This window comes from Catharus ustulatus, chromosome Z, assembly GCF_009819885.2.
Source record: "Catharus ustulatus isolate bCatUst1 chromosome Z, bCatUst1.pri.v2, whole genome shotgun sequence".
In the NCBI taxonomy this organism is placed as follows: Eukaryota; Metazoa; Chordata; class Aves; order Passeriformes; family Turdidae; genus Catharus; species Catharus ustulatus.
The window spans coordinates 21,154,864-21,178,672 of NC_046262.2; the positions used below are offsets into that span (position 1 = coordinate 21,154,864).

The window sequence follows — 23,809 nt, forward strand, 5'->3', positions numbered from 1 at the left end:
GCAGGAACTTCAAATTTACCTATACTAGAGTGAGTGAACAAATTTTTATGGGTCCAAGATCTTTTTTATTGGATTACTATTTAGCCCTAAAAAATCATGCTGGAACCAAAAGGATCATCTTTGCAAACTTCAATATTTTCTTCTTTTTATATTCACTGTTTTGTTCAGTGGTTGATGGTTTTTTTCCAAGATATGCCCATATTCAACCACAATATTTCAGTGTATTGGAATAAATAACAAAGAAAGCCAAAACCAGACTGAGTTCTGTTTAGAAAACTTTGTATTTTTCTAAATACAATTATTCAGTTTTATTGGGTCAGCGTGCATAAAAGAAGACAGATGCTTTTTTACTTTCATTTCACATGTGAATAAGTGAGGATTTTCAAAGAATTCTTATGGCAACACTTAAAATTTTTTTCCGACATTCCTACCAATTTTGCCAGCACTTATGTTCTGTTTTTTTCCAAATCTTTTCCATGCACCTTGCCAAAGGAACGTAATTTCAGAAGTGAATGTTCTACACTGTTTTTTGGAGATCTCCAATTTTCTATACTTTTCATCTGCAGATCGAAAAAGAGCAAAAAAGCGTCCTTTAATGACACATTATGTTCTCATTTTAACTCTATTTTGATGAAGTCTTCAAAATACTACAAAAGATCCTTTGGAAAAATGAAAAAACAAACCTCTGCCAACCACTTCAGAAGGTGGCAAATAGCAACTAATGCAAGAACCAGGTAAATACTGAAAAAAACACAGTATTTGATGACAAATTCCAAGGAATTTGGTGTGATTCACCTGCATGCATGCATACACACCACACTCATGCATCCACTCAGCTGAAATCTACTTTTAAAGTATCAACTGTGTGGTTCTGGCATTAAAAAAAAGTGGTGTACTTTCCCCTCTATCTCATGTAATTACTGCAAGTATATATCTTTTCTAGCAGCAGAGGTTAGGAAAATAGCCTTCAATCTTTTCTAATATTTCAGTGCTGTATTTTGCATGTATGAGGAGTGCATGTCCAGTATTGAAAGACCTGACATAGAAGCTGATTTTTCTGCAATGTCTGTACTAAACTGCAGCTAGAATCTTTCCTTAAACAAGCAGTGAGAAGTTTAGAATTTGGCACCAGCTTGAGCTAGTATTGCTGTATGATGGGAACATTTCCATAGGTTGCAATATTGCAGAGTTTACAAGATGACTGTAAACTGTGATCTTGTAAACAGACAGCCAAGGGCACAGCATTTAAAAAAACTCATTACTTTCAGAGACTTCTCTCCACAGTCATATCTACCCCTGCTCAAATTAAATTACAGAACCCATTCTAAATCTTTAAATTTGCTAAATTAAAATCTATACCTGCTCTACAAGACATACAGTGGCAGAAAAGCAAGTCAAAAATCCTTGTACTGAATACAAAAAAAAAAAGACTCTTCCGCTATAATTACCAGATTTGCACCATAATGAAATATTGTTGGAGTAATTAAGTGAGAAAATTACTACTGAGAATTCGTTCTTTTACTAGCTACATTGTATCACAATATCCAGACTGAAAATTTATTTGTGTCTTCCCTTCTGCTTCTCTTCTATTATTTATCTCAACCAGTTGAGCAAAACTGATCCCTGATACTGTATTGCAGGAACTGATGTATCCTGGAAAAAAAATGGCATGATCTTTACAAACAATTAATAAAACCAGAGACTTTCCATTGGTAATGAAAGGTCTGACCAAATCTGTGCAAAAGATGACTACAGGCTGAGGACCATTTAACCTTTCCAGAAAACTTTTACAGGACTTGGGAACGGTCCAATACTCTAGTGTGCATGTCCCTGTTCTCTCTTTCTTTGTTGCATCAGAGCAAAACCCAGATACTTGAAAAAATAATGTATGCTAAATCTAGGGCAATGAACCAAAAGGGTCCAAGAAGATTAATAGTTTTGGAGAACTTTATAAACAAACATCTAATAGTTATTATCAGTCAAGCATATAAAAGTGTAGTTGTAAAAAAGGATAGGAAAGAATGCCCCAAATAACTTCATATCCACAATTTTAGAAAATTCCTACACACAATTGCTTTTTTGCTTTGTGATTTTATCTTATATAGGAAGCATGTACACCAAGTCCAAAATTCTATAGGTTATCCCTGCAGAGCACTTGCATTTTTGAACATGGGGTGGATAAATCTTTAATGTCTGCAACAGAAATAAAACTATCTCGAACTGACCATTACATTCTATTACTCTACAAGGTACTACTAGTATTCAAAGATTTTCTCATTTTCCTAACTTTAGGATTATTTTGTGAAGTTTTATGGGACATACTGGGACTTGTTTCAATTATAAAATAGCTAAGCTTGATGTCATTTCAACCCAGTATTCCAGTGTAGTGTCTCCAGAGATCATTGTAAAACATTCTACAATATAATTTAAACATTTTTTTTTGTATTTTAATATCACAGGACAACATATTGCTCTTCTCTTTGAAAGGATAACAAGGATACTAGAACATTCTAGGAAAGCTTAACATTTCAGACTGCTATCACTAACTGCTCAACCAAATTAACATCAGCCAGGGATTAAATGTTTCTAAATCTTTACAGACTGAGCAACAAAAAACTCAGGATCACCACCCCAGCACAGATATCACAGTTGTATCCAAGACCAATAAAGAGAAAAAGCAAAAACTACAGATTTAGATCTCTCAGGGTTTATGTTCCTATTACAGTATCTATTTCCTAATACCCCTCCTTACACAGTATAACCCAACTCCCTCAATGGCTGAAGAAAATATCCCAGAATGCTGGCTCTAAAAAGTGGTTTTGAATTTATTACAGTGGCCTCATTCATAATAATGATGTGGACTATAATGTAAGCGACACTTAATGATCACAAATTAAATATATTATAAATATTTGTGAATATCTGTTATATCTGTTATAGCTAAACATATACATAAGTACACTGATAGAATAAGTTTTATTTGACACCAAATTAGCCATAAAATATGAAAAAAGCAATAGTAAAAACTATAAACAAAAACTCAGATCGTTTTTACATAAACATACCATTAATTATTTACATGCCAATACATCTGGCTCCTAACAAAATCCTTGCTTCATATTTATAAGTAAAAACTGACTTTTTAAAAACACCAGGTTATAGTTCTGTACAAAAAGTTACAGAAGCTCCTTTACTTGACATGAATGGGTGAACTTTGTACAGTGCTCAGTAGTCTACAGATCTAAGCATAAGTATTTTTATAATCTGGACATAAATAACAGAACTGTGGTTTGGATTTGGTGTGCTTAAAATTAAAATGAAGCCAAATAAAAACTTCCTTGAATGTTAGGGAAATTCAGATTTATCCCTCACTCTCCTGATAAAATCTACTTCTTTACATTCTTTTATGCCAAGGTTGGGCCTGTCTTAATATTATTTCATACAAAAGATTTTGTAATTTTGCACAATATTTTTATCACACTCTTTTCCTTTTGCTTGGAGGTAGAAATTTGCTGTTTCTTTAATGCATACTAACCCCCACACTTCCCTGCATTTCAAAGTGTTATTTTATTCATTGTCATAATTATCCAGAAGCCATACTAAGAAAAATCTTTTGGTTTATCTATCAAAACCATCCTCCTACCAAAATCTGGTTTTAAGAGTTCACGGGATACTAATGTATAAACTACTGGACCAATCATTTATTTCGTCAGATATTCTACAAATAAGTTAATGGAAATCTGCTGCTGATTCTGCCTTTTACAATTTCATTATATTTTAATAAATCAAAAGATAGACAAAGAGTAATACTTGCTAAGTCAACACTCAAGCCATATTGCCATCCCATAATTACAGAAACTTCTAGATCTTTTTTTCAATTAAGCAGCCTTTTAAGTAAAACATAAGACTTTCAAAGTTTCAGAAATGTATAGTAAATGAGGGCACATGTTCTTTAATTCCATGTTACCAGAAATGAATTTAAATCATAGTATAATTTAAAGAAAATAAGCGAATTATAATTCAAAGTGAAGATCAAAACATAATACTGAATGCAAATTTTCTCCACTGATTTGTGGAAAGAGATACTAAATTTTGATATGATTTATGTGTTCTTTCCAAACTAATCTTGGTTTATACTTTTTTTCAGAAGTTACTTTACATTTCTGGAGTATGAGACTGGCCATACTGGCCAGTGTGCCACAGGTAATATATGAGGTGTATATAGATGTATCCTATATTTACCATGCATATCCACTTGTATATTTAAGATTCTAGGGCAGATGATATCTGGACCAGAACACTGAATGATTTTTGTTTGTTTGTTTCTATATTATCTGCATGGGCTTGCTTGAACCAAGATAGATAGGCTCCCTTCCAGGGTTAGAAAGCTGTAGTCTAAGATCTAAATCATGCTGTATGGCAATCATAGAGTGTCTCCAAGAATTTTCTGAGATAGATCTTACTGAAATAATTTAAGATTCTTGGTTCTCCTCTATCTTCAAAATACAATCCTGCCTTTGAAAGACAGATCTGACCATCTTGCTTCTTTTAACTCCTTTCCTGTTACTGACAAGAAAAATAAGCTATGATTCCAGAAATCAGCCAGTTTTCTTTATAACAAAACATAGAATTTCTATGTATACACACACATGCTGCATAGAATGAAATTCACACTAATTGTTTTTCAGTCACTAAAATTTTAGGCTTGGTTCTTTTCTCCTATGAACAGATATTACAGGTTTCTACTCATCTCACAGAAATCTCTGCCCCCTGAGACTGCCCTCCAAGCCCTCAATTCTCTGTCAGTATTACTGTAATTAGTTCCATATAAGGTTAGTGAAATTAAAGCCATTGCCAAGCACTTATGAACAATTCAGCTGATAAACTCAATTATGTGTCTTTCACTCTACCTAAAAGCTTGATAGACAACAGCTATTATGAGCTTCAAGGAATGTTCTCTCCAGAAAAAAAAATTTCCTTTGGCCATTGCAGTATCTGCGCTGGTTGTTCACCCTTGCTGAGACCTATTTTAGTAGACCTATTAACATTACACAATTTTGCTTTGTGTTGGTGTCATCCTTTGAGCCATATTCATCCTCTTTCTATCCTCTTTCCAGCACTCCTGCAAAAGAATTTGCTTTCCCAACTACTGCCTGTCTGAACTGATACCCTCCCAGTAGTACTTCATGGTTACTCCACATTGCAAAACTGCTGTAGCAAGAGGTGACCTGAGCCATTAAACTAGTAAATCCACATTAATCTTCCCTACCATAAAATACTGTGAACATTTAATGAAATTCTATCAAAATTAATTCCAGCTGCATTAAAGTGGTACCACGAAGCCTGGCCCAAACACATGCAAAAGTCCAAAGATATAAATCTAAAAGGTCTCACAGACCAGGTTTCTGCTTGGGTTATCTGCACTTAATACCCTCACGTCCCACCTGTCTTGTTACACACAGCGAAATGAGTTCCAAAAAAGTTTGGCCTCTAAAGCTCTAAATCAGTGTTTTTCTCACCTGTTGCTCAGTCATGAAGAAATATTAGGAAAAAAAAAAAATCACTTTTCCTGTCAGGATGCAGACTCCTGCTCTTCTAAAAGCAGTCATAGATACAATGGCACATGAAACTTGCTATTTTTAATTTTGCTTCTTGCTAACTGCTTACTACTTGCAACTGAAACATACTTGCTTTTAGAGCTGTTCTGCCTTAAGGAAAGGTGTGAATGGATAAAAAGTGATTTTGGGTTCTGACAGGTATCCTGCAGGTATTTGTGTTACTCTAGCAGCTGCCTGTTGCCATTGAGATGGCATAAAAGCTAGTGAGGAAACCAGAAATTGAAGAAACAAAGTACCATTTTACAGCTACTCTACCTTATGAAATAATAAATCAAATATTTTAAGGAAAAAAATTACCAATTCATTCATAGGATATTAGATCCACAAACAATAAGAAGCATAAATTTATAATGAACAGATCATGTTTGAGAAATCTCAAAATTTTGTAAACAGATTCCAGGATTAGTAGAGGAAAGAAAAGTTATATTTGACTCTTAGTACAGTATTTAACACAGTATTCTATATAACTGGAAAATCTACAAAAAGTTGTGATGTGGAACATGTGTTTCCAAGGTGGCTTTGGAAAAAAATAACATCTCCATTCAAGGTTACAAAAATACACCTGAAATAGTATAAAAAGAATTTGTAATTGAATCTGCTATGCATAGATTTTTGTTTTTTTCTAGTTCAAATATCACTTAATATCTTCAATAATTTTTTTTTTGTTAAATTCATAGATGGTAGTAATTCAAGTAGAGTTGCAAACACTGGCAGTGATAGAGAAGTATCTCAAAAAAACCTGAGGAGTTTAGAACTATGGAAACAGAATCAACAGAGTACTTCTGGCTTTATGTTAATATAGCTGCAGTTTCACCGCCATCCCACAGGCTTCAAAATTAAACTTAAACATAAATCAAACATAGGGAATGGAAAAGAATAATAGAGATACTAAGAGTAAATAATAAACTAAATCAATAAAAAACCCCAGTATAAAAGGGCTCAAGATAAAAATGTTTTTTAACTGGCAGTAAAAATTTGAAAGACCACTGCATACATCATGCTATTGAAACTGTGCATGAGCACATGAAAAAACACCCAGCTCTATTATATCTGCGGAATAACACAAGTCATTGAATTTTGTCATGTTCCTTTCCTAAATCCATAAATTAGAAATAATTTCTCCACCTCATGTTGAATTATGTCCTCATCAACAGATTGTCCGGACAATTAGGGGATCAAAATGGAGTTTTTTGGAGAAGAGCAGCAACAGAGAACAGCAGAAGTGTAACAAGAAGAACAAGCTCCCGAATACTACAAGGAAATACCTGAACAATAAGCTTACAGTCAGAACTACAAAGCTGTGAAATAATCTTAGAAGAGATATGAAAGCCATGTTCTTTTTTGTAGTTAAAACTAAGCTGCAATGACATACTAGAAAGACTACTAATGGGAACAGCATTGAATTAACATAAGTAATTGGTAATTATAAAATGAAATAACTATGTATATATTTTTAGTATATATATATATATATATCCCCTTAGCAAATGAAATTATACTTTTAGAAACCCGTATCACACACATCTATATGGTAAGGATGATTTATTCATTTAATAGTTTGGTTTAGACAGTCATCTTAGATACACCAGTACATTAAACTGCATGGGGGTGCAGTTCAGAGGTGTGACACAAAATGCCTTAAACCCATTACAGTAACTGATGAGAAGGTTTCTTCCTCTGAATAGCACCAACATTAAATGTGTCTCTCTGCCCACTGACTCTACAGAAGCTCAAGCAGCTTGACAGCCCAAGTCAGTGATTCTCTACATCATGTGGGAAGCTACCTAAAGGTTTTGGTCTAGATGATTCCCTTCAGAAAATATACAGAAGGCAGCATCTTATTCTGAAAGAAGTTTCCCTAAAAGAAAAGAAGATGCGAATGCCTCATGACTGGACAATTAAGCCCTCTCTTAAAATATAGTAAGTGTCTGAATTACTGAACAATCTGTATTTCTTAAGGGAATGATTGTACTAATGACACTGAATCTGCCAATGAACTATTATTCGCCCTCAATAAAGCCCATCTTTCAGCATCTGAACAAATCTGTTAAGAATCTGTTCTCAGTGAACTCATGGGTTTATGTACTTGTCTTCAAAAGTTGAAACACATACAAGGCTTCATTATGAATCATCTATACCAGTGTATATATTGATATGAGTACGTTTTTGTGGATAACATATTTTGACTGATTTTTTTCGTAGTGAAATTTCAGGTAGTAAACTACTTCTGGATGAAAATCACCATAGAAGTAGAGGTTATCAGAATTTTAAGGTATTAATATAAACATCTATGCCATCCCCTTCTATAATCTTGATATTCCTGCCAATGGTACCAAACAGCATTGATAGGTAAAAACCCACAAAATTGCATGAAAAACATCTGAATAATTAAATGTAAAAGGAACAGGGCTATAACCATCTTCCCTTCATTAGATTCCCTCAAATTATGTATGCTTACAAAACATGATAAATGGACAAAATCTGCCCTCCTTTATTTCCCACTCTCAGATTAATTAAGTAATGAGGTATGATCAGCACTTCAGAATCTTTCGAGCATATTAAAAACAATAGAGAACTGTTAAGGTGGTGAACGGAGCAAAAGAAGCTTTTGTCATTACATTGAAATAATCCTCTACAGAAAAAGAGTTTTAAATTACTCCCTATATTTCTGTCTATTAATTATAAAAATATAAACCATCAGAACAGGTCTCTATATCTCTACAACTGATCCCAAAATATGTCAATTTTTTGAAAACTCATTTTTCTTGAGAGATTACTTACTCTAAAAAGCTGGTGATGTAATCCCGACTGCAAGCTGACCAGGAAAAAGGATTGGTGTTTGCTGTAATATGAGCTGCCATTAACTTTGCTGCTTCATGACCTTTGGTCCCACAGGAATTTCCAATTCCATCATGATTCATACCAAAACTGCTCAAAAGAGTAGGAGAGAAATAGCCCATTACTTTTCTATGGCATCATATATCGCTTAAAACATACTGTCACCTTTAAAGCAGCCACGTTGGACCTAAAAGAACACAGTGCAGGAGAACTCCTAAGTAGAGACTCAGTTAAGTTCTGTTCAATTTATTCAGATATCATAATACAGCACAATAACATAACCTTCTTTCTTTCTATGGATTTTTAATTTTTTTTTTATATAAAATCCTTTTATTTGTTTTCTAAAGCTTTTAAAGAAAACATAACAGTATTCTTGCAAGACAAATACAGAGTACTTACACCTTTATTTGGTATGGTACCTGGATATGGAATATTTATTATAGTGCAGACTCTTGGATTAGTAAAAATTGACAAAGAATAGGTGCTGTTGCTGTGACAATACTATAGAGGCACTATATAGAGGGACAGTGCAACCAATGATAATTCAAGCAGAACATGATTTTGCAATTGCTAAGACCATCCTGTACACACACTCCCTCTCTGTTTCTACTCACAGAGGGACCTGGAGCCCTTTTGTTGGAGCTTTGCATTGTCAAAATGAAGACAATTAAAAACCAGCAGAAAATACAGTAAGAAACCTCTGGATGCAACTTGGCCAAAAGGGATTTTCAGGAAAGAAATTAACTTTCAAGGAAGATGATATGGCCTTAGTAAAAAAATATCCTAAAGAATCCTTATGTCTTAGAAACCCTTTGAGCTATAGATCATCAACATAACCATTAAATTAAAACTAGTAGTAAATTCACAGGCAATCTATTTCAAGAGATTTATTGCTGACTGTCTTAGTTTAGAACAATGAACAATGTATATCTTATGGATGTAACACAAATGAGGCACCTGAAAATATTTCTTAACAGTATACACATTTCTAAAACTCCACTTTCTTAGGCTTCGATTATTTCCATTCAATCATTTGTGGAGAAAATTTTGTTCCATCACTTCTTATTTTTTTAAAATATTAAGCTTTGATCAAGTTTACTCCTTCTTGAGGGCTTAAGAAATCAGAGTGGCAGATAGGGAGAGACACAGGAACTTCCCTGATAATGAGACAGAGATGTAATCAAAACAATGCTAAAACTGAGATTCTGAACTTCACAGAATCAGAGAGGTCTGTCTTTGGAGTCTTCTGTATGCTAAAAGGACTGACTCTGTGATTTCTTACTCATCTTTCAGGAACACAAATGTGTTGAGGCACTTCGTGTTGATTTTCTGTAACATTTAGGACTCACTGCAAGAGCATACAAAAAGTAGTAGATAAGAAACTGATTTATCAGCTGATAATACCACTCATGCCACTTTCTTCACTGAAAGCAGTGGCAGTTGTGTTATATTAATCTGAACATACTGTTTTAGAATGTGTTATAAAACCCCAAGACTTTAATGTTACCCTGAATACACCGAGTACTATTTCACCTCTTCAGATGATCATAACAACCAACAAGTGGAAGGTGTTGGCAACCATTCCTTTCAAAAAAAAAACCATCAGTGAATGTTGATGGATGATTCCTACAGGATCAGGAAGACTTTGTCATAAAAAAGCATGGCTGACTTGCCTGTGGGAAATGTCTCCATGGAATGCATATTCTGTAATATGTGTTTGACTCAGTTTGTGATATATCTCACAAATGCAGGAGTCATATACTGTTTTATAAAGGTGTGACTGACACCTCAGACTACTATATACAGTAATTTCATTACTATAAGGCACACCGGATTATAAGGCGCACTTCTGAGTGTTGGCAAATTTCCGAACATTGTCCATATATAAGGTACACTGGACTATAAGGTGCACTTTTTTTTGCAGCAAGGAGCCGCATCGCATGCAACAAAGTAATGAATTAGGTGCTCAATTTGCAAACATTTTTCACAGATTGGCGTAGCCTTTAAACGCAGCCCCAGGCGCCCTCCCTGTGCCATGGGCCCCAGCACTCCCACCCACCCCTGGCGCCAGCTGGGACAGCTTAGCTCCCGCGGCAGAGTCGTGACTTGTGGCTCAGCGCTGCCATGGGGCCACCTCCCCCCTCACGGTTCGGCTCATGGCTCGCACTTCGGGTTGGCAAATTTCCCAGCTTTGTCTATATATAAGGTGCACTGGATTATAAGGCACACCTCCAGGTTTCCATCAAAATTTTAGTCAAAAGGGTGTGCCTTATAGTCGTGAAATTACTGTAATCAAATAAAGAATGACTGCTGCTTATAAAAAATACAGCTTTAATCAACTCATCCAAGCAATGCATGTAATGCAGTGAACCTTTCAGACCAGTGTTTATTCTTATGATTTTATTAATATCGATTCATATTAGGAGATGAAAGATCTTAGATGTGCTGTGCAACAAACTGAACCAGAATTTTACAATGAAAACCGTGCTTTATTTACCTGTTCTCAGTGCCAATTATTTCCTAGCATTTGGGGTATTTCATACAGAAACATTCCTTTTTGAAATGTCTCTGTACCATTTCTGAAAACAGAAAACCTTATTTTTCTAATAATATCCATAAATTTCTCCTTTATAGAAATGAGTTGAATGATTCTTACATTCAGCTTATTTATAGTTAGTGTATTCCATTTGTTAAAAAATGTATAGACTTCAGTTCACTGGGAGATGAAATCTTTTGGGTGTATAAGTAAAACAACAAACTTCATGGTTTAATAACTTTCCTTCTACCTGCCCTCCCTGTGAAAAAGATAATGTTGGTGACAGTGGAAGTTACGTGCCTGATAAAAAGCATGTCTGTGAATGGAAGCCATAATTTTTGATGCACATGGGAACTCAATCAATGCCTTTCCATGAGCCAATGGTATACTTCATAAATATTCATTCAACTAAATCAACTATTCCTTTCCAAGAAGGCTTTTCTACTTGTCCTTGCTTCTGAATTTAGGAGGAATGTGATCATGAGGTGGAGGTAACTTTTTCTGATGTTTGCAGAAGGGTTTTACAACTACTGTCATCATTTCCAAAGATGGTAGTGGCAGCATGCCATTACAGTCCAGTAATTTGCCATCCTGTGGGCAGGATTGCAGATGGAAATACATTTCTGACCAAATTACCAGTTTTATTTCCATCAGAACATGCTGGTCATATTTGGCCATCATTATATTACAACTAGGTCTTTACAAAAGCATGTTTGCAATTGGATTGGCATGGAAAGGTAGAGAAGAAATTAAGGAACATAAAATATTCTTTGTGGAGCCACTGTTATAATTTGCTTACCTATTTCAAACTCACTAAGCACACAGACTGTATTCCTTTCATTGGCTTTAAAAGCCTCCCTAAAATTACAGTAATTTCATGAATATAAGCTGCACCCTTTTGACTAAAATTTTGGTCTGAACCTGGAAGTGCAGCTTACACTCAGGAGTGGCCAATATATGGACAAAGCTATGAATTTTGCCAACCTGGAAGTGTGAGCCATGAGAGCTGCAAAGCCCTGGCAGCCGCGGAGCCCTGCCAACCCCGTCATCCCTCGCACCACCCGCCGCGTCCCTGCCCAGCCTGCGCCCAGGGCCGTGCAGCTCTGTGGGCATGCCGAGTCCCCTCGACCTGGCCCACTGCAGCTCCAAGGGGCTCACAGCCCCCGACACAGCGCCGCACTCCCCCCACACACACGGCGCAGCCACGGACACCGGCGGGCCTGGGCTCCACACTCCTGCCCGCTGCTGCGCCACGCCCAGGGCAGTGGTCGGGCAGCGGCACCTCCGCCCGCGGGGCCCCTCCGGGGGCTCTGCCAGGCTTACAGCCCCCGACACCGGCGGGCCTGGGCTCCACGCTCCTGCCCGCTGCCACACAGCACCCAGAGCAGAGCACCAGGCCAGCTGGCAAGCAGCGGGGCCCACCCAGCACCAGGGCAGGCTGGCGCAGCGCTCAGAGGGGCTCCACCGCTTGCCAGGAAACTTTCCCGCCTGCAGCCCGCACTGCCTCTGACAGCCCGGGACAGCAGGTCCCCAGCCCGCTCGGCCCCGCTGCCCTCACCCCACTGGGCCACGCCCTCCCCTCACCTGGGTGAGAGTGGAGCCAGCAGGTTTAATCAAAGTGAGTGATTTTTCTCTGTATTTTTTTTAGTTTTTAGACTGCATTTAAAGGCTACCCCGATCCGTGAAAAATATGTGCAAATTGAGCACCTGCCAGTAAACCCCATGATCGCACAATTGTTACTAATTCGTTACTTCGTTGCACGCGGGTCCTCGCTGCAAACGAAAGTGCAGCTTATAATCCAGTGCGGCCAAAGAATGAAAAATTGCCGACACCCGGAAGTGCAGCTTATAATCAGGTGTGGCTTATAATTGTGAAATTACTGTACCAATATAATTTTGTCTTTACAAGAACAGCCAGATGGGTGAGCAGAGACTGAAATCTCCTCAGCTGACACAGAAGTTGTTCTATGAAGTTATCTTTCCATCTGCCATCTCAAGGAAGGATGTTTAGCGCAGCAGCTCTTGTGCTTTCAGGCATTATGGTTTGTCATTTCCCAAGAGAGGACTTGCTTTACATTAAAGAATTGTGCAAAGCAGAAACACTTAAGAACTTTAAAATTACAGTTGAAATCCTCCTGCAAATTTCCTCTATTCTGTACGCTTAAAAAATTATAAGGCAGCATATCCTAGTAGTGCTCACTGCCTGTTTCACTTTCTAACATCTGTAACTGAACAGGTTTTTTTCCTTTGGCAATCTGTTTTTCCTTATATCTGAAAAAATTATCTGAGGGAATTATTTGTAATACACATTCAACTTACGATCCAACCCCAAAGATCACAGGGGAGATAACTAGTGTCAGCTGCATTGAATAAAAGGGCAGTAGATAAGCAGAGACCCTGGAGTATAAGAAGAGCGAAGGATGTGAATATAAACTTGTTGTCTACCCTTTCTTTATCTTGCAAAAAACCAGCATTGCAGGTCCTTACAGTTTCATTTGGTTACTGTTATGTTTGGTAGTTTCAAACAATGATGGCTATGGCTGCCAACACTTACTGCTGACAGATATGAAATGACAGCAGTCATTTTTGTGAGACAGCCAGAACACTTCCATTCTTATTTACTACCCAGACACTTTGGATTCAGAGAAAGTAGATCCACACCAAACTGAATTCATTTCCATACTCTTTACTGAGATTTATTTTTTATACCATGTACTTTATTAGCCCTGAAGTTATCTTAAAAGTGATACTCAGGTGAAATGCTATTTCTCAACCATTCATCTCTGCTATCCAGCTGAAGTACTAATTATCTCCATATCAAAAAATTTCCTAGCTTTCTTAGGGTTTGGAGCATTCAGAAAAGCACAGATTGCTAATGTTTCATTTTTCTAAATACAATCGAGAATGTCAGAGGTTTTTGTTTCTTACTAACTCATGAGTTACATGAATTTGACCCATTTTTTATAAAAACAGTGTATTTATATATTACTCTGCCACTTGTTTAAGAGCATTAGGAAGAAGTGTGCAGAGACAGAATTGTGAGTCAGGTGAGGAAAAAAAGGCACAGGAACTCAAGCAAGAGACTGTAAAGTCAAGTACTGGAACTTCTTTTCCATTAGAAGTTTTATGATGCTAACTATCTGTACTAGGAGATGAACATACATGCAAAGAGTGAAACGGGCTATTTTAAGTAAGTATCTTGACAGTAGGTACATTGCAAGTATTTCCTCCAATGTCTCGGCCTGTTAGACACACTGAGCAAAAATTTTGGAGAATCAAGTAGAGGGTAGAGAAGGGTAATAAAGTGAATCCGTGAAGAATACTTTAAAAGTTTCTAAAAGTAAATCTCTGCCACAGTGTGGGCAGGCTAGAACAAGTATTCTTGTACTTGACAGAAGACCCAAATAGTGAATAATTTACTTGGAGAAACTTAGTTTATTATATTAGACACCAAAGTTTTCATAAAATTTGTATTAATTAATTTTGCCAGTGTATTGTACTTATTCTCATAATGGCTTTAAAAGTGTAATTTAAATCTATATATGTATTTCATATAGTTTGGAATGTCTATTTAAGCATACACTGAAAAATTTAAACTTGTAGCTTCCCTACATCTGCAAACATAGCTTTAAATAAGTCTTTTCTTAGTGTCAGTAGAAAATACACAATGGAAGAAAGGGAAACCTACCATGTTTCAACATTCCTTTGTTTAGCAAAAAGTGGGTGAATCTGAACATAAACTACTATAAAAGAATAAGGTTTTTTTCCTACAATATCGGAGCTATGAGCTACATGGAACAAAGCACAATTTCTGTATAGACATACATGATAATTTTATTAATTATTCTCATATCTACTAACAGTGAAATATTTATCAATTTTTATAAGGTTATGGTAAATTTTGGAGACCTTACAATCATCACACTTTATGTTTTCTCAGTAATAAAAGTATGCACTTTTTCTTTTGTAATTATTTTTCCCATACTGTCTCTTAAAAGACTTCTCTTTCTATGTAGCCCTCCATATAATTTTAGCCAATGTTATAAAAGTATTGGTTCTAGCTATATAACGGTATGAAAATTAAAATTTACTGTTAAATGACACTACAAATGAAGGAATAAATAATTGAAAAGTATTGTCTTGAAAAATCAATTTCTTTTAATTTAGGATTCCAAACATTGATAGCAGGTATTGAACCTACCTAACATTGCATATTTCTCAAGGGAGGAGTCAAGGTTAATTAGATACTTCACTTTCTACTTCCATGTTTTAACCTTAACTACTGATTTCCTGCATTTGCACATCATTCTGCAGTTTAGGGAGTATCCCTAATGTTTTATTTTGAAGTAATGCAGAATTTTAAACTTGGGTGTAACACGTTAGTTCCCTGAAAACTTGGGAAACAAACTACAGTAATTTCATGAGTATAAGGTGCACCGGAGTGTAAGGCACACTTTTTTTTAAGCAAGGATCCGCGTGCAACAAAGTAACGAATCAGTAACGGAATCACGCGACCACAGGGTTTACTAGCTCGGCTCAGGGCCGGCACTGCCGATTGGGGCTGGGCAGGCTCGGCTCGGCTCAGCTCGGGGCTGCTGCCGGCTCACACTTCCGGGTTGGCAAATTTACCAACTTTGTCCGTATATAAGGTGCTCTGGGTACAAGGTGCACTTCCGGGTTCGGACCAAAATTTTAGTCAAAAGGGTGAGCCTTATACACATGAAATTACTGTAATTTAATAACAGAAGCTTTATAAAGAGCATATCTGCCATGAAATTCAGCGTAATTTTAGCACTCTTCTATCCTAATTTTTCCTTTTTACTTCCTAAATATTGTTCTTCTCTCAGTTATTGATGACAACCAAACATCCCATCAAAAACAATTATTATAAATGAGCATAATTTAGTATTAAATAACATATGAGGCTCTTAAAAGCACAGCAGTTCCTAAGAAACCAATGCATTTTATTCAGAAACCTGAACTTTCTTATGGGGAAACGACAGACTTTTGCAGGACTGTTACAGAAAAGCAGAAAAGTAGTGCACAAACTTCTCCTGGATTACACTGCCATATCTATCCAGCCTTCAAAGCACAACATTAATGTCAAATAAGGCTTGTGTGCTACGCAAAGCCAACAGTGCAAATGCATCAAGTCTTTACACTGTAGGTCAGAGTGGAAAGGAATGGCACCAAACAGGAAGCAAACTTCTGAGCTCAGATTTGCTTGGGAAATTCAAGATGCCCTGAAGGTTGTGATAACCTTCCACTTCATCCCCATTTATTCTTCTTGCACTTTTGTTAAGATCTGTGAAGTGTTATTATGTTCAGTTTCCTTAATAAAAATGTTTTGATGTTAGAAAAATTATTTTAGTATTGCAAATTCTGAACTTTAAATAGTATTTCAGATATGTAGAGACAGACGTTTTTCATATTTTAAATATAACTATGTCACGCAATTGGGGGGTTTTGCCATTTGTTTATGATATTTTATTTTATAAGCATGTCACTAAAACTGAAGTCCCAAAGAAAACTTTTTAAAACCTGCAATATTATAAAAGCAGGCCTAAAACAGTGTTCCTTTAGCAAAAAAAAGACAAGGGTAGGAGATGGAGGGTGGGGAATGAGAGTGTTAGAAATAGTTCTGTATGGTCTGAAGTGGCTTGTGGACACATTTTGGTGAAGGTTTGTGTTGGTTTTGTTTTGTTGAGTTTTTGTTTCTTTGGTTGGTTTGACTTTGTTTAATTTCATTTTGTTGGGTTTCTTTTTGGTTTGGTTTGAGGTTTTTAAACTAAAAAAGATAGTTAAACTGTCCCTAAAAATTCAAGCCATTTGAACTCCATCACTCCTAGACATATAGCAGGAGTAAGTTTAATGTCCTCTGATTGCTGTTAAGGTGTTCACACCCTATAGATTTGAGAGAGATTGCTACAGTTAAAGATGGAAGACTTCATCATCATCATGCGTCACCTGGGGAGCTGACAGGAGGTGATGTTAGTACAATCCATCGTAGCTGTGTTTCAACCAGTTTTGGAAAAACTATTGTAAAGTTTGGTGTATGTGTGTCTATTACCTCAGACTGGAGTATTTTCTTTCTCTAGTTGTATCAAAAAGACATTATGTGCACTTCTTCTAGAAAATCTCTCATTGAAACTCAGGTCCTGTAATGCAGCTGAGTTTTGACTGACTGTGGTGAGTAGACCCTGGCTAAATGCCAGGTGCCTGCCCCTCTCTTCCTCAGCTGAACAGGACAGAGAAAATACCAGGAAAGGTTTGTGGGTTCAAATACAGAATGGAAGAGACCACTCAACAATTACCATCATGAGCAAAATAGATTCAACTTGCCAAAATCAGCTTAATTTCATTATCGATCAAGTAAGAGTAGGAGTATGAAAAATAAAAACCAAATCTTGAAACAGCTTTTCTGCCATCCACCTCTTCTTTCAAGGCCCAGATTTACTCCTGAATGGAGAATGGGGGTTACCATCATTACACATCACTGCTACTGCTTTTGCCTACACTGCTGCCTTCTCCAGCATTCCTCAGCATGAGTTCTTCCCATGGGCTGCAGTTCCTCATGAACTGCTCCAGGGTCCTGTCCTTCAGGCACAGCCTGCTCCTGTGTGGGTCCCTCATGGGGTCACAGGGGACCAGCAAACCTGATCCAGCATGGGCTCCTCTCTCCACAGGGCCACAGGACCTACCAGGACCCCCCTGCTCCAGCACAGGCCACCCATGAGGTCACAGCCTCCCTTCAGGCATTCACCTGCTCCAACATGGTGCTCTCCATGGGCTGCAGGTAGATTTCTGCTTCCCTGTGTTCCTCCACAGGCTGCAGATGCACAGCTGCCTCACCATGATCTGCACCATGGGCTGCAGGGGAACCTCAGCTCTGGTGCCTTCTCACTGACCTTGGTGTCTGCAGAGTTGTTCACCTCACGTACTCTCACTCATCTTATCTGGCTGTTGTTGTATAGAAATTTTCTACCTGCTTTCTAAAACAAGTTATCCCAGAAGCCTTACCACTGTCACTGATGGCCCACTGTCCTACCACGGTCACTCCATCCTGGAGCCTCTTGGCATCAGCTCTGTGGGACACGGAGGAAGCTTCTGGCAGCTTCCCACAAAAAAACCCCTGTAGCCTGCCTGCTACTAAAACCTGGCCACACAAACCCAATGCACTGCTCAAACATGAAGCTCACTGGTCATTGAAGAATGAGGTAAAGACAAGTATCTTCTGAAAATACCATCAGATTACAAGTTTTACTCCAGCCCTGAAGGCCATCCTTCTCATATAAAAGGAGAGGTATTTATAATATTTTTCATTTTGCATACAGGCTGAAAAGAGACTTTGAAAAATGCCAGAATTGCAGGTACACTTTAGCTGTATGAACTAATTTAGAACTAAATGCATGCTTGAAACGATCACTTTTCTTTATCCTGAATACAATTTAATCAGCTGGACTACAGTAATTTCACGACTATAAGGTGCACCGGATTATAAGGTGCACTTCCAGGTGTCGGCACATTTCCAAACTTTGTCCATATATAAGGCACACTGGACTACAAGGCACACTTCCGGGTTTCCATCAAAATTTTAGTCAGAAGGGTGTGCCTTACAGTCGTGAAATTACTGTATATTTTCTTATTATTTCTCACATCTTTTTTTAATCAAGATATGACTGTGAAGCTGTCAAATTTAAATTCATTAAGTCATCTATAAGTCAAGACAATTCTGACTTTTCAGAAACTATTTTAGCCACCAATCTTATCTACCAGCTTCTTTCACACAGCCCTCAATGGTTGTCTGTCATTAGTAAATTCTTTTCTTACTCCAAGTTCTATGGGCAACTTTCTGTCCTACACTAGTCCACTATCTTCCTGTTTTGACATTTCCTCTGTTTATCCATTTTTATTCTAGTTATTCTTTTTCACTCTGTTTTTCACTTTCCAAATCTCAGCTAACTCCTCTACAAAATTTAACAATGAAAGGTAAAATAATTTTCTTTTACCGACATCCCTCTTCCAGAGGAATTTGGAATTCCTTACCAGTTCAACTAAGCATGCTTAGTACAGCATCCATGGGACAAGCTAAACATTTTAGAATATATCCAAATGTAAAAGCACAGAGCAGAGAGCCACCTAACTCAGCCGGCTGGAGAACAGAAAATGGTACTGGAGCTTACACCATTCAACTTGTCTGAGGTAAAAGCATGATCAGACTTGCAAAGAGTTCTTGTCTTCACCAAGAAGAAAAAGGCAAACTTTGCTTGACAATTTAGGGAATGCACACTCAATTGTTACTCCTGGCACAAGTCACTGTTTGTGATTTTTGCTTTCCAGAAATCTTAAGCATCTTTGGTGTGAAATATATAATGACAGGAAAGCAGACATTCTGTATGTCAAACACCAAAATTCAGTTTTCTAGAGAAATTACTTAGAAGTCTAAAGGGCCAACTCTGAAATTTATCTAATTCACAAAAGTACTAAAAGTAATAAAAGACTGTTCTCTGAATCATGGCTAGAGAGAAACAATCATAAAATGTTCGTTTTTCCATTTTTTATGCCCTCAAGAAAGAAACAATCACTGTGTACCACCATCTTCATCACCACCATCTTGGTTATGAGTCTGAACTGCACACAGCAGAGCAGCACCAAAACTGGGTTATATACATATAAACACAACAAGTGGTAAGGAATGGAAGCAAAAAAAAATAAATTTTTAAAACTGTTGCTATTTAACAGAAAGTATGACTGACTGTTATAATCAGACTACCAGTTCCTTTAAGGTTTCAAGAAGTACTTTCCTGGTATTCTTCAACCAAACAGAACTAATTTGGACCAACACAATGTTAAATGAGTTAAATTTATTGCACTGTGATATACAGGAATTCAGACTGAAGGATCTAATGCCTTTTCATCACTCTATAATTCAGTAAAATATTAACAACAAGTTGAGCCACACTTCCATCAGGGAAGCTTAAAAATTGAATTTTGGAGAAACTGTGGATAATCTATCAAAAAGTATGTATTATCATAATTTTACTCTTTTAACCACTAAAGAATTTTGATCATCAGTTCAGAAGTTTTTTAAAAACTCAGTACTCCATAGTAACTATACAATTAATAAACACATGATCTTTCAAAGTGCACTTTTCCCATTCTAATTTAACGACAAGGCTATCCAAAAGCATTTATCCTTGAAAACTTAAGAGACTGATAATATGATTGTGATTGTAATGTTCAGTCATATATACCATTGAATTTTTTTTTTCTGTTCCTCACCACTTGTACCTCACCACTTGTACATTTTTTATGTGTATATTCACCTATCACTTGGATGGAGGGGCAGATGCCTGCTCAGCACATTCACTGAGGACACAGAGCTGGGAGGAATGGCCAACACCCCAGAGTGCTGTGCAGCCCTTCAGAAGGGCAGGTTGGTGAGATGGACAAGAAGAACCCTGTGACACTCAGCAAAGGCAAGGGCAGGGTCCTGCACCTGGTGGGGAACAACCCCAGGGACCAGCACAGCCTGGGGCTGACCTGCTGGGGAGCAGCTCTGCAGAGAAGGACCTGGGGGTCCTGGTGTGGACAAGCTGTCCATGAGCCAGCAGCAGTCCTGGTGGCCAAGAAATCCAATGGGATCCAGTGGGGGTGGTATTTGAAAGAGCAGCAGGTGAAGGAAGGTGATCCTACCCCTGTATTCAGCCCTGGTGAGGCCTCACCTGGAGTGCTGTGTCCAGTTCTGGGCTCCTCAGGACAAGAGAGACATGGAGCTGCTGGAGTGGGTCCAGTGGAGGGGTGTGAAGATAATCACAGGACTGGAGCATCTCTTTTATGAGGAAAGAGGGAGAGGGAGTTGTGCCCACCCATTCAACCATGAGAAGAGACAACTGAGAGGGGACCTCATCGGTGCCTTAAGTACATGAAGGGGAGGTACCAAGAGGAGGTGAAGGGGAGGTATCAAGCCAGGCTCTTCTCAGAGATACTGAGCGATAGGACAGAAACTGATGCCCAGGAAGTTCCCCCTGAATATAAGGAAGAATTTTTACTGTGCAGGTGACCACACACTGGAACAGATTGCCCAGAGAGGGTGTGGAGTCTCCCTCAAGGGAGATACTCAAGCACCACGAGGACACAACCAGAGCCTTGTGCTCTGGGATGACCCTGCTTGAGCAGGGAGGTTGGACCAGATGACCAACCGTGATCCCTTCCAACCTGATTCATTCTGTGATTCTGTGTAATTGAGCACTTTTTTGTTGTATGTTATATATTTGATGTAGATATGTCCTTTAAATGCCTCTAATTTTCAGTAAACAGTGAAGTCAATTTCCTATTTTAAGTCTGAAAAGAGGTATAGCCAAAGAAAAATGTTTACAAGCCTCTCGGAAACAATTCTTTTACTCACATAAGCAAATAATGTCTAGTACGTTCTGGAAACTAGGAGATTGAGAGAAAATAACAACTCTGACATAGTTGTAGAGGCATTCAGTCACTGCATGGGTATAAGGGCAGGTGATCCTGTGGCTACCACAAAATATAAATCTTGAAGATTTTTTTCCCAGATATTCTTCCCAGGCTTTAGTGATGGTATCCAGATCATATGCTAATTCTTATAACCAAACTTGCAGTGCAACTTTCTTTAATAACTGCGCAGTTTAAAAAAAAAATTGTATAAAAGCTAAAGGAATAGGATTTCTGCATCTTATCAAATCAGCATTTGACATATCATGCCATCTCAAGAATTAATTAAAAGCCACAAAGAACTGAGATTTCAGAGTTTCAAAAGTCCTTATGTATAAGAAGTCAAAAGATATCAAACACAGAGAACACTGATGGTAAAAACATTTCTATGATTAAAAGATATATGCTATCACTGTATGGTTTTTTTTCAGATTCTAACCAGTCTAGGGGCTTCAAATAAATTCTGGTCATCATGCCATTCTTTGCATGAGCAAATTGCTGCATATATTAAATAATTTTGTATATAGAATACGTATAAAGCATATACAAATATCTCAAATGGAGATGCCAAGTAGATGGTGCCAGACTCTTTCCAGTGCCCAGGAACAGGATAAGGAGCAATAGCCAAAAACTAAAACACAAGAAGTTCCACTCAAGATGAGGAAGAACTTCTGTACATTGAAGGTGGCACAGCACTGGAGCAGGCTGCCCAGGGAGATCATGGAGTCTCCCTCTCATGAAACATTCAAAATCCACCTGGACATATTTCTGTGTCACCTGCTGTGTGCAGGGGTTTGAATGAGATGATATCCAGAGGTCCCTTCCAACCTTAGAAACTCTGTGATTCCATGAATATGCAGATGTATAACATAGGAATTAGAATGAAAATACTGTATTGGAGGATTGGGGGTTTTCTTATACATATGACAAATTTTGCAACAAGGTCACCTATGCAATACAAAATGTTTTTTACAGGAATTTGAGAAATATTAATATTTAGTGATTGAAGGAGCTCTTTCTTCAAGGAGGCAGGGAGGGATGAAGGCAGAGAGGAAGGCAGGAAGGAAGGAAGGCAGGCAGGAAGGAAGATAAATCAGTGAAGTTATTACATGTATTTTAAAACTATTATTATTATTGTTGTTGTTGTTGTTGTTATTGTTATTATTTAGATCTTATACAATTGCTTTTAATTCTAAAATTCATCTACACTAGATATGTAAGGGATTTTTCATACATAATATAAATGAGAGCATAGTTTCCCAGTGATTGTCTAACATAATAGATGGGCTAAAAATAATTGTTTACTTGCAGCCCCTTCTTTTTGATCAGCAGATTTCTAGCTTTCATTTCAGTCCACACTGGAATTTTTGACAGTTCCATCAGCTATTGAGTAGAAAAGCATATCATCCATAACTCTGTATCAGTCAATCCATAAGAGAGGAAACCTCTTGATAAAAGAAGGTGCCCAGTCTTTTTAGAGCCATCACAATGTACTAACAATGCTGTCTTTTGACAGAAGGCCTGAAATATTTTTCGACCAAACACTACTCAGATTTTATCAGTGTCATAACAACATACTCTTTAAAACTATAGGCTGATACTTTAAATGTAACAAGCGATGCTGAGTGCTCTATGCCTGTTTTATTTAGATCATGCTTGAGTGAAAGAGGACTTAAAGCATGTGAATATTGACAAGAGAATCAATGTTCAATGATAATAGTTTGAATTAAAGATAAAATAAAAAAGAATGAAAAAAATACCTTTTAAGCACTTCTCTTTCATAAAGAAAGACAGAAAAAAAGTAATGGGGGAGAAAATATTTTCAAGGCCAAATACCTAAAAATATGAAACAGAGTTGGAAGGTTGTGAGTCAAGTCTCAGAAGGACAGATTTAACTGGAATCTGAAATCAAAGGGTATACAATGAGTCTTCAGTTCTAAATTTAAACCCCCTGGTAATATATACTAAATAAAATGTAATGCCACTCATGAATACCATATACAGAAACATGAAACACCAGAATAGAGATAATGCAGGAAAAAAAAATTATATAGATTATTAACTAATATTAAAAAGGTGATAAATTAAAACATATTCTTATTTTAAACTCACTCACTTGTGACCAATCTCATGTGCAATGGTAAAAGCTGAACCTAGGCCAATGTCTTCATTAATGCTGCAGCTCCTTTCAGGCTCACACATTCCAGCCACAGAGGCCAAGCCTGAATAAACAGAAGGAGACACAAAGGGTCATGCCAAGGTGTTTCAGTCTTAAAAGCCCTAGTTATAAATGCCTGGATTCTTTTTAATAAGTTCTATGCACAGAAGGAGCAGTTGGCAAAAGGTTAACTTT

The 23,809-nt window shown here is 37.3% G+C and overlaps 1 protein-coding gene across 1 annotated transcript in view; it reads right to left on the bottom strand.

Annotated features, from left to right (window-relative positions):
• The window catches only part of ADAMTS6 (ADAM metallopeptidase with thrombospondin type 1 motif 6), a 159,621-nt gene that overhangs the window by 72,260 nt on the left and 63,552 nt on the right, over positions 1 to 23,809 (bottom strand). Inside the window, exons 8-9 of the mRNA XM_033086026.2 lie at positions 23,573 to 23,678; positions 8,400 to 8,546 (exon numbers count right to left, since the gene is read on the bottom strand). Coding sequence (XP_032941917.1) covers positions 8,400 to 8,546; positions 23,573 to 23,678 — 253 coding nt within the window. The remainder of the gene's footprint in view (positions 1 to 8,399; positions 8,547 to 23,572; positions 23,679 to 23,809) is intronic.